The following is a 12,517-nucleotide window of genomic DNA, read 5'->3' on the forward strand; positions in this document are numbered from 1 at the left end:
GGTATACAAAGAACTCAAGAAGTTAAACACTAGAGAATCAAACAATCCTATTAAAAATGGGGTACAGAGCTATACAAAAAGTTCTCAACTGAGGAATATTGAATGGCTGAGAAGCATATAAGGAAGTGCTCCACATCCCTAGTCATCAGGGAAATGCAAATCAAAACAACCCTGAGATGTCACCTCCCACCATCCAGAACAGCTAAGATAAAAAATTCAGATGACAACAGATGCTGATGAGTATTCAGAGAAAGAGGAACACTTCTTCACTATTGGTGGGGTTGTAAACTGGTAAGACCACTCTGGAAATCAGTCTGCCATTTCCTCAAAAAATTGGACATAGTACTACCTGAAGACCCAGTTATTCCACCTCTGGGCATTTACCCCAGAGATGCTCCAACATACAGCAAAGTCACATGTACCACAACGTTCATAGCAGCCCTATTTATAATAGCCATAAGCTGGAAAGAACCCAGATGTCCTTTAGTAGGTGGATGGAAACAAAAATTGTGGTACATTTACACAATGGAGTACTACTCAGCTACCAGAATCAATGACTTTATGAAACTCCTTGTAAAATTGATACATCTAGTGAATATCATCTTGAGTATGGTAACCCAGTCACAAAACAACAGACATAATATGCAGTCACTGATCACCGTATACTAACCCCAGAAAGCTCTGAGCACCCTACAAACAACTTACAGACTATAAAAATTTTAAGAAAAACGAAGGCCAAAAAAAAAAAATATATATATATGCTTAGTCTTTACACACCAAGAAAACTTTGACTATTCCCAGGTACATATTGTTTTACATGTACTTTATTCTCATCGTAACGAGTAAGACTTTAATGCACTCTATCAAGCCTTTAAAATAATAAGGAATGACAAAAATATATTCATATACTTTTATGCAAACATTCTTTTAAAATCTGTACCTTTACCTGTTTTTTAAAATAAAGTTGTTCCAAGAAAACATCTGTGGGAATCACGAACCTCAAGCTATATTACAAGGAAATTGTGCTGAAAACTGCATGGTACTGTTACAGAAATAGGCATGTGGATCAATGGCATAGAATAGAAGTTCCAGAAATGAGCCCTCGCGTATATGGTCACCTGAATTTTGACAAAGGAGCTGTAAACATTCAATGGTAAAAGGACAGACTATTCAACAAATGGCGTTGGTCCAACTGGCACTCAGCCTGCAGAAGAATGAAAATAGACCCTTCCTTATCTCCTTGTACAAAGCTCAAGTGTAAATGGATCAAAGATCTCCACATTAAAAAAGATACACTGAAACTATTAGATGAGTAAGTAGGGAAATCCTTAGAACACATATGTACAGGAGAAAATTTCCTGAACAAAACACCAATGGCTCAAGCTCTAAGGTCAAAGATTAGCAAATGGTACTTAATGTGATTGCAAAGTTTCTGTAAGGCTAAGGACACTGTCAAGAAAACAAAACAGCAGCCAACAGAATAGGAAAAGATCTTTACCAACTCCACATCAGATAGAGGCCTAATATCCAAGGTATACAAAGAACTCAAAAAGCTAGATACCAGAGAATCAAACAACCCTATTAAAAATGGGGTACAGAGCTAAACAAAAAAAAATTCTTAATTGAGGAATATCAAATGGCTGAGAAACATCTAAGGAAGTGCTCGACATCCTTAGCCATCAGGGAAATGCAAATCAAAACAACCCTGAGAGTCCACCTCACACCAGTCATATTGACCAAGATCCAAAACTCAGATGACAGCAGATGCTGGCGAGGTTGTGGAGAAAGAACACTTCTCCACTGTTGGTGGGGTTGAAAACTGATACAACCACTCTGGAAATCAGTCTGGCGATTCCTCAGAAAATTGGACATAATACTACCTGAAGATCCAGCTATTCCACTTCTGGGCATATACCCCAGAGACACTCCAATATATAACAAAGATACATGCACCACAATGTTCATAGCAGCTCTATTTATAATAGCCAGAAGCTGGAAAGAACCCAGATGTCCTTCAGTAGATGAATGGATACAAAACTTGTGGTACATTTACACAATGGAGTACTACTCAGCTATCAGAAACAATGACTTAACCAAATTCTTAAGAAAATGGTTGCATCTAGAGAATATCATCCTGAGTCAGATAACCCAGTCACAAAAGAACAGACATAATATGCAGTCACTGATAGTGGAATGCTAACCCCAGAGGCTTGGACTGCCCCAGAAAAAACTCACAAACTGTGTGAAGTTCAAGATAAAAAAGATTATGCTCAATCCTTACACACTAAGAAAATGTTGACTAATTCCAGGTTACATCCTGTTTTACATGTAATTTTTGCTCATTGTGACTAGTAAGGCCTTAATGCAGAGTATCAAACCTTAAAAAAAAGCTTAACAATTTGTACATTTATGTTTGTTTTTTTTAAATAAAATTTTTCAATTAAAAAAAGACTATAACATGTAAAATAAAAATAAGTTTTTCCTTCCAAAAAAAAAATAAAGTTGTTCAATTGGAAAAAGAAGAAACAGTGATTGGGTACATCTAGATTTCTGTTGTCTATAAATCATTAGAAATGGACATTCTTTTTAGTGTTCTTTCTCTCCTTTTCTACCTTTTCCTCCTCCTTCTCTCCCTATCTTTATTCCCCTTATCAGAAGAAAATATAAAATTTTGAGCAAAACTAAAAATGGGAAATAATTGGTTCAAATAACAAACCAAAGTAACATCTTGTAAACACTGGTTAGTTGACTTGGTCTGTGTGCTGTAGGGTGTGCAGGTAGGGTGTGTGTGTACCACACTGTGCCTGTACAATTTGGTTCTCAGCTTTCACCTTGTTACTTCTGCTTTGTAGGGCAGGCTGATTGACCAGTTAGCTTCCTGGAGATTTTCTTTGCCTCTCTCACTGTCTCTGTCTCTGTCTCTGTCTCTGTCTCTGTCTCTCTCTTTCTCTCTCTCTCTCTCTGTGTGTGTGTGTGTGTATGTGTGTGTTTGTATATGTGTGTGTGCCTGTGTGTTGTAGATACATTTGTAGTATGTGCACCTACATTTTCAACTACATGTGCACATGGAAAACAGAAATCAACACCAGCTGTCTTCTTCAATCACTGGACATCTTACTTTTGAAGACAAGATCTCTCACTGGATCTGGGGCTCATTAATTCATGTAGGATGGCTACCCAGTGAACTCCAGGAAATCCACTGTGTCCACACACTTACAGACACACTTTTCACACCTTCTTCTTTATAGAGGTGTAGAGGATCTGAAACCAGGTTATTGGCTTGTGTTTTTGGCATGGTACCAACCGGGCATCTGCCAAGCCTACTAAGTTCTTTGAAAGGACCATCACTGAGAAGTTCAAAGTCGCTTCTCAGTCTAGGACCTCCACCTTTCTCCCTTCTTCTAATGCTAATTTTCTCCTCTAATAAGATGCTACCTTCCTGCCTTCTGCCTTCAATCTTTCTGAAGGAAATGTGTATCACTTTAGAACTAGCTATGTTTTCTGGATTTTACTTTTCAAGTTGGTTTGGAAGTACCAATAACCCTGTAGATTTTAGCTGGCTTTCCAACTTTTAATCTTCAGTATAAACAATTTAAGCTAAGTTTTCCAAAATTAATATTAATTTAAACCATCTGTCCACCATCTGCTAATGTGAGATGTAAAACCAGAGTTTCTTTGTGTTCCCTAATCAGACAGTTAGGAAAATACATATACATTTATAAAATGAATTTAAATTTCCAAACAAAGGGATTTCTTTGAAAAGTTATCTTGAAGGCTATGAATGCTCAAAGAGAAATTTACTTTTTCTTCGTGCGATATTATGAAAATGAATACTAAGTGTCAACAGGCATGCTGCCTCTTACACAGAGATACTAATGTACAAACAATATTCTTTGCAATGTTTTCAACGGAGAGAAGAATGCTGTCAGAAATGAATATAAAATATTGATTTTAAAAATTGCAAAGTTTGCATTTGCCTAAAATGCAAATGTCAAATGAGTTCCATGTCTGAAAAGATACAGTATAAAATAATTTTCTGCCCGTTAATTTTGAAATCGGACCAATAAGTTTAATATCTTCCTTGCCAACTATTTTGTTTTTCTTCCGTGTTGTGGAACTGACTGGGACTACTAACTCCAGCCTCCTTAGATAAAACATATATTCTGATATCATTTCTTTAGGAAGCCAATGCTACAAAATTTAAAATAATTTTATAAATGTGCTTGACATCTTATACCAAGATGTCTGGCTTTTAGATGGTAAGTGAGCTTGGCTGTTTTCATGTTAAAATTGGCAATAAGTAAACATGGGTCTAAGAATTCAAGTCAGTTCCTTAATCAGTGTGTGTGTGTGTGTGTGTGTGTGTGTGTGTGTGTGTGTGTGTGTGTGTAAAAAGATATTTTAAATAAATTTTCTAAAATTGTAACGTGTAAGTAAGGTAATGTAGCAGATTTGAATGTTGACCTATTAGCATTAGTTGGGCAGCTAACTTACTTGTTAGGAATGATCATCATCCTATACTTAACCCCTTCATTAGTGAGATTTCTCTAGCAGTTGACAATGGTGTATAGAAGAGCTTCTCTGGTGTGACATTTAGGGAAAATGATTCCATTGCACTAACACAAAACCAATTAGAGAACTATTTTCTGTGGAAAATTACATATTTATGTGGTTCCTCATGGAAAGCCATAACTTTTTTTTTTAAATTAAGGTGACAATTGTGTCCCTTGAGACTTTTGGAGAAAACAATCATTATCTTGACCTGCAAAAACCATACACTCACTAATGTCACATGACAAGTGCAAGGGTAGACAACTTTACCCTTCATTTTTAAAATAAGTTATATCACAAACTGAGCATCAAAACTGTATATTCACAGGGCTTCTCAACAGGGATGTATTCACGGTCATATAAAGCATAGGGGGGGCCATCAGAGCCTCTTCACTGGTGGATCTTTACTTCCTAATTATCAACATAAAGATGACTAAATTATTTAGGCAATCAGTATTAGGTTTCTTAGAATTTAGGGTTTACAGTCATTGGTAAGCATGGGTTGACTGCTTTTGTTTGCTTGATTTTTACATGTGGTCATGTGTTTATGTGCACATCTATATGCCGTGTGCTTATAAAGAATAGAGGTTAACCTCAGTCATTGTTGCTCAGATGCTGCCCACCATGCTATTTGAAAATGGTTCTCACCAGGATGGGAACTGGCAGATGGGGTTCAGCTAAATGGACAAGGAACCCCATAGATCTGTTTCTCTGTCACTTCTTCCCATATGTTGGGATAAGTACATCGCATCATGCAGCATGTACTTTTCCAACTGACCTATTTTCTCGAGGCCCCTCTTTTGGAGAATAATATGTTGTTATTGATGGTTTATCTCTTTCTTTGTTTGTTTTTGTTTTTGATTGCTGTTTGTTGGTTTAGCAGATTTTTGCTGGCTGACCTCAAACTTGAGACCTCTTGCTTAAATATCCCAAGTGCTGAGAAACACACACACACACACACACACACACACACACACACTGATTAAGGAACTGACTTGAATTCCTAGACCTATGTTTTTTTATTACATAGGTAATGTAACCAATGCCCATCCACTTGTTTGAGTAGGGTAAAAGGAATGCTTACAATGATAAGACTTTGCCAAATAGCTCAGCCAATGCCCTCAGCAGCTGGCTGGTCCATGAAGTCAGTCCTGCCCTTCACCATGTCAGAAATTCTAAGAACCCCTTTGGAAGATGTTCACCACCATCCTGAGGAGGATCCCACAGCTTCTCTTACAAAGGTGTAATGCCAACTAGGCTTACCTCAGAAAGGCATAATTCCTGCGCTTTATCACATTCATGTACACTAACAGTATCAACAGGGTCCTTCTCAATTCCTCAGAAGGTTATTAACGACCCTAGGAGAATTCCCTTAGCAGATAGGGTCTCTTCTCCTAATAGGGCACTTCGTCTTCAAAACAGAAGGCAAGGCCTTGAGGCTATAGGTACCTTACTGCTGTTTTAAGGAACTTATACTTTACAAATCACTTCCCAGGTAGATACAAGGAAAGAAATATCAGAAACATAGAGAGAGGGAAGGAAGAAAATAATGTGGTTTGGAGAACATCTTGAGACTATTCCTCTCCCTCACCCATGTGGATTAGCGTGAGCACAACCGGAACCTGTGAAGCTTTTGTCCTTCCATATTCAGTTCTTCCTGGATCCTGGGAGGGCTATATGTATCCCTTTTCTTCCCTTTGGTCTTTCTTCCAGCATATCCAAAACACAGTATAGATTGCAGAAGGGATGCTTAGGAGACAGGAGGGTCAAGGCAGTATGGTTTTATGAAGTGTGTTTCTTTAGCTTGAGAAATCCCAGTTTCCTTCTGCCACTCCCTTTCCACCCCAAGGTCAATTAGTCAAGATTTGATATAATTTAAAATATAATAAAAGTGTTGATGATAATATCAATATATGCAGGAGATAATGTTTCATATAATTCCACTCCTATTATAAGAAAAAAAAACTGACAAAGAGATGGTAAACACACTGCAGGGTGGGGTCAAGATGGGAGTGAACTGGACGGGGGTCTTGGGAAGATCATATTACAATGCTTTAAAGTTGTATGATTGTTTTCATTTCTATCTTTTTAAAATTATAGTTGATGCAATTATCATGGGAAAAGATTTGTCAGCTGTAAGGGGAAAGAATAAGTTGTAATAAAACTAATCTTGCCTGTTCAAGAATGAATTAAAATTAACCATGTGGATGAGCCAATCAAGTTGGAGCTCTATCTTTTTATTACTTGAATGGTACATTTATATGGTAGTCATGATGTACTGAAGGTTGCTGCTGATCTTCAGGACATTAATTACTGGCAGAAGACTGCCCAATTCTCTAGGAATAGAATAGGGCAGATGTACAGAAAGACATACTGGTATGGAAAGACATGCATCCATAAGGTTCATGAAAGATACTCAGAGTCAATAGAGGAACCTGAGGGTCCACATGTAAGAGAGTTGGAAGCAATTGGAAATTTTAGGAAGACAGGACTTCAGCAAGGCACTAAGAGAAAGGGGCTAGTTATGCTCACCCTGACTGTGAATGAGAGAACAAAAGGCTGGTTACCATTAGGGGGACTCTGGAAAATAAGGTCCTAGAGACAACAAAGGCAAGTCACTCTCTGAAAATATCTAGGAGACAGAGATAAAGATAGATAAAAAGTATAGAAGAGAGACAGAAGGAAGAAGACAATAATGAAGGGGGAAAGAACATGGAGAGGGGAGGATTAGGGAATGAAGAAGTAAGGAATGGAGGGAGGGTGGGACAAGGGAAAGGGGGAAAAGTGGGGAATAAAGGTAGAAAATAATAAACGTGAGATTGAGAGTGAAAGAGGGAATGTGTGTGTTGAACATACAGAATGAAAGTAGGAGACTTTTAATGATTTAATGTGGTTTTAAGCTAAGGACAAAGATCCCAAACAGAAGAAATAAAAGCATGAGAGGAAGAACTTGTGATGTGACAAGAACAGTCATGGAGACAGGTATGTCTTCCTTTTAAAAGCGTTATGAAAAGTGTGAACTACTCTGAAATTTACTCCAGACCAGTGTTTGCAAAGCAGGGAAAGAGAAAGGATGATGTGGAAAATTCAGACATTCAGATTTGTGAAACCGTCCTTTATGACCCTGTACTGGCATGCATGTGACATCATGCTTCTATGAAAAGCCAAAAAACATAAGAAGCAGATTAGAATGCAGATGGGGGACTGTGAATGATGCACCCCCATGAGCACATCAGCTGGTATTGATTACCATACTCAGATGAGATGTGATTAGCTGGGGATCTGTGACAGGAAGATCATGGACATGAGAACTCTGAGCTGTCTGCTGAACTACCTTTTACTTCTAAAATTGTTCCATAAGGGAAACACACACACACACACACACACACACACACACACACACACACACAGACCTCACATTCTAGCTCTTAAAATAATTCTCAGATAACCTAAAGTAATCCAGAATAAATCCACATGAGGTCCAGAGAGTGGCTTCTTTAGGACTTGTTGGAGGCTTGTGTAACCAGGTCCTCCCTGCGCTACACACTGGCCATTCTTTGTATTTGCTCTGCAGTGCTGGACGGATGCTTCACATCTTCCCCATGAACAAATGTGAAGACAGCAAAGTGCAAGCAAGAGTATGACACATGCAGAGTACTCAGAGCTTCTTACCCCCAAGCAAGACAGTGAAAGTGTCACCGTGTTGCTTTTGAAGAGTTTTCAAGAAAGTTATCGGATCCTTCCGGAATTTCAGGGCCACGCCAAGATAAGGAAGCCAACCTTTTATCAAGGGAGGTTCACGAGGGCGCCTATGAAGAGAAAGGAAGAAAACTGAAATCATTCTCACTTTATTACCTCCAGGTTATTAATGCAGTCTAAGTGAATCATAAATTGTGCAGCCTCCGTCGGTTCACCTCATCACTGATTCTTACATCACCACACTCCATGCTTACGAAGCCCTTTCAGCTTGTGTGGATATGTGTATGTCCTCCAGTTCCTTTTCTGTTGAGCCTTTTTTCTCATAAGGATTCAATAGCTGCTTGAGAGCTGAGACACTCTGATGTGTTTACCACATGTTCAGTTTTCTATCAGAATGCCACTGTACACCTGATGGGTCTGTGGCTAAGAGGAACAATAGGAAACCACATTAACTCTTGGAATTTATTTGGAAAATTGTCAGTTTGATAAAATGCTCATTTTTTTAAGGCCACTGTCTGACGTTTTGGTCCTTCACAAGTCATTCTATAAATGTTACCTACTAAATCTAATAAGAACTAAATTTGGCTCTATTATTTATTTTTTTTGTCGGTATATGGGTGTTTTGTGTGCATGAATGTTTATGTACTAAGTGACTGAGGAAGTAAAACGATGGCATTAGACATCCTGGAAGTAGAGTTAAGGACAGTTGTGAGCCAGTCTGTGGGTACTGGAAATTCAACTGGGGTCCTGTGAAAGAGCACAAGTCCTTGAGCTTTCTCTTGCAATCTTCATCCAACTAAGTTTTAAGTAACATTTATTCTTGATGGTTATGCATTTGGAGAGTGGGATGGATGTTCTGGATTGTCCACTTGACACACCTGGGATGACGAAAACTTAGTTGAGTAACTGCCACCATGAGATTAGCCTGTGGGCTTATATGGGGGGGGTGTTTATTGATAAATGATGGAAGAGGGCCTAGCCCCCAGCTGCGAACTGTGTTACCCCTGGGTAAGTGTTCTTGGATATTGTAAGACGACTAGCTGAATCTCTGCCCTAATCAGCAGGGTGGTGGGCAAGCTATAGTCTTCTTAAATTCCTACTTGAATTCCTGCCTGATTTCCCTGGGTGGACTATGACATGGAATTTTAAACCCTAAAACCTCTTCTCAGCCAAGTTGGTTTGGGTTAGAATTTTATCTCAGCAACAGAAAGCAAACAAAAAAAGGTACTATGGAATAGGTCAACTTTAGGCTAGAATTAAACTGCTTATTAAAAATGTATTGCAATTTCTGATGACTATTTCATAGTAGCATGGTATGTACAGTTATGAGAACTCAGTCATTTAAACCCCAATGTATGTTGAAACACATCTTCCTACAAATATATGGTATGCTTTCATCCAATCTTAATAAGACTCTATTACATTTTTGTATGATGAGGCATTAGGAAAACGGTGCACTGTGGAACCTGAAGGTTTTCGAAATACCTTAGTGCATTTTATACATTACATGGAAGTTTGTTCTTTACAGTGAACATGCCATATGATTCATTGTTGGTGTTTTCTATTAATTTAATTGGTCAAAGTGTTTAGAACCTGATGGAGGCTTTAGTGTACTTTCTCCTTTATGTAGCCTCTCTTGGGTTTTAGATGTTAAGCAATTTGCCTAAAGGTGTGTGTCTGCTCAAGAACTTCATGTAAGTTAAGGAGCTGCTCAGCTATACTTTCAACCATCTAAGAAAATTAGTCAATCCATGAACCCAATTAAACATCCCAACAATGCAGCTCTCTGGATGAGGAGTGAATGGACACACAGTAACCACAGTGCAGTGCAAATCCCAGAGCTCCTGCCGTGCTCTGGGTGTTAGATGTCACGAAGTTTAGCTGCCAACGTTTACCAGCTATTAGCCTGACTAAAATTACATATGCAGAAGAGTGACAATAACTTAACTTAAAAAATATTTTCACTGAGAACAATAAAGGTGCCAGTATAGAGTTTAGGGTATAACTTGGAACTCGAGCACTTGCTTGGTTTTTATGCACGAGACTCTGTATTTGATTCCTTACACCCCACAAAGAAAAAGAAACCCACGTTTCCTCAGCATGCTTTTCCTGACTTTTATGCTTTGTTATTATTTTTATGAATTTTATTGAAATAATGAATATGAATAGAATTCTCTTATATGTTTTACTAATAAAGAAACTTTTAAATATGTGAAGCATCCCTTAAAACACTATGGCTTAAACACTTTCTTCTTTTTGATTTCTGATATTAGCAAACTTGTATTTCAAATTTTCTTTTAGTCACTTATCTGGTGAATGCAATATGATAAGATAAAAAATAAGGCAAGCAGAATAATCCTTTCTTTGTTTTTATTCTGGAAAGGTTCAAAACAAATATTCTACTTTCTTTTGGTCCTTTGATCCATCTGGGAGACTATATGCTTCATTTTGATCAATCTCAGGTATGACTAGCTTAGATCTAATTAAAGGTCAGAATTATGGCCATTTCAGCAACGGTAGCTGTAGTTCCCATATAAAAATCTTAGTCTCCCACACACCGATACACAGTAGACTTAAACAAAATATAAACAGAAGATCTTCCCAGCATGCTTTTGTGGGGGGGGGCATAGGATCAAAGTAAAATCTGAGTTGATTTTGCTTTCACTACATGAAAGGCATTTTATTTTATATGTAATTATGCCACTGTTTAAGTCCATATGCAAAGACGTGACGTGAAAATGTGACGTGAAAACAAGTCACACTGCAGAAAACATGGATCATATTATTCACATGTTTACACTGTTCTCTCTCTTTGAAAATTTTTAAATTATATGTTTGAGATGGGCTGGTCGAAGTCAGTGTGATCTTACCTCTGCTTTCTGATATCTGTTCTGCAATTACAGGCATATAACACCAACTCCTGGATAACTTTTGATTTTCCTGAATACAGTCATTATCAACAATGATTGATTTTTAAAATCTTATGAAATATAAGGTAATTTTAAAGAACACTGTTCCCATTGACTTCATATTCAATTTATATGTGTACATGCACAGTCATAGTTCAGTGGTTGGTGTCTTCTGTTCTCCACCATATTTTTTGAGATAAGGTCCATCCTTGATCCCAGAGATTACTCACTTTCTAGACTAGCTGGTGAGTAATTTTGAGGGGGGACATCTGATTGGCTAGAGTACATTGATTAGCTGGTCAAAAAATATGGTCCACCATAGTTTTTGAGATAAGGTCCACCCTTGATCCCAGAGATTACTCACTTCCTAGACTAGCTGGTGAGTAATTTTGAGGGGGGACATCTGATTGGCTAGGACATTGATTAGCTGGTCAGTAACTTCCTGAGGGCCAACTGCCATCCCCACACACTATGCATTCAGGGCTTGGGTTTATATAGAAGCCACCATGCCTAGGTTTTTACATGGATGTGGGGTTCCAAACTCAAGTCCCATGATTGTTGGGCAAACACTTTATCTACTAAAGTATCGTCCCAGCCAGTTTCCCCCAAATTTTACACAAGAAGAAACCACACATTTGAGTGAAGAATGAGACTTCTGTTTGTTCACTACTGCTCCGGGACCATTTAAAGTTTATCAGCATTATAGTTCAAAGCATTTCCTTTGACAATACTATCTTGTTTCCTTGATCTACTTTTACTGTGTCTGGTTTAATATCATATTATAAAAAGGATTTAGTAAGGCTTTTTGTCATATTCTAATTTAGTACAGCTAATGTCATCTTCTATGCTGTCATTCAACAAAAAGCTGTAGTCTTCATTGGGCTTGCACAAGATAGACGATGGGAAGCAGAAATCCAAGTCAATATTAGCATTGTTCAGAATTAGGGAGCCACATTTGCCATGTTATTGTTACAGACATGGCAGGGTCATCATTTCTCACAGCTGTATTTATTCTGGCAGCAGTAAGCTTAAGATTATTAAGCACCTTGTCACAACTGTACACAGTTACAAGCAAAAAGATAGACAACCTATTCAAGGCAGATAATAGAATCTATCTTTATCAGTACATTTGTAAAAATTATGTAAGGAGGAAAAATATCACCATAGTGGTCCAGAAAGGCCCACTAACTCATGGCAGAGGGCAAGTATTGCTATCTTTCTTACTCATGCTCCATGACTTTGAACATGAATTACTCATTGCTCCCTGATAAATGAGGATGTAGGATGCTCAGTGCCATGTGTGGCTAATAAAATTCTAAAGCTGGAGTGAACCTGGACCTGATGTTCTGAGATGTAGT

The 12,517-nt window shown here is 38.0% G+C and overlaps 1 protein-coding gene across 1 annotated transcript in view; it reads right to left on the reverse strand.

The window, feature by feature from the left end:
* CYP7B1 (cytochrome P450 family 7 subfamily B member 1) overlaps positions 1–12,517 on the reverse strand; it is a gene marked incomplete at both ends in the record, with an annotated part of 170,662 nt that overhangs the window by 29,966 nt on the left and 128,179 nt on the right. Inside the window, one exon of the mRNA XM_080929483.1 lies at positions 8,224–8,360. Coding sequence (XP_080785609.1) covers positions 8,224–8,360 — 137 coding nt within the window. The remainder of the gene's footprint in view (positions 1–8,223; positions 8,361–12,517) is intronic.

Source organism: Micromys minutus, assembly GCF_963924665.1.
Source record: "Micromys minutus genome assembly, chromosome: 15".
Taxonomy (NCBI): domain Eukaryota; kingdom Metazoa; phylum Chordata; class Mammalia; order Rodentia; family Muridae; genus Micromys; species Micromys minutus.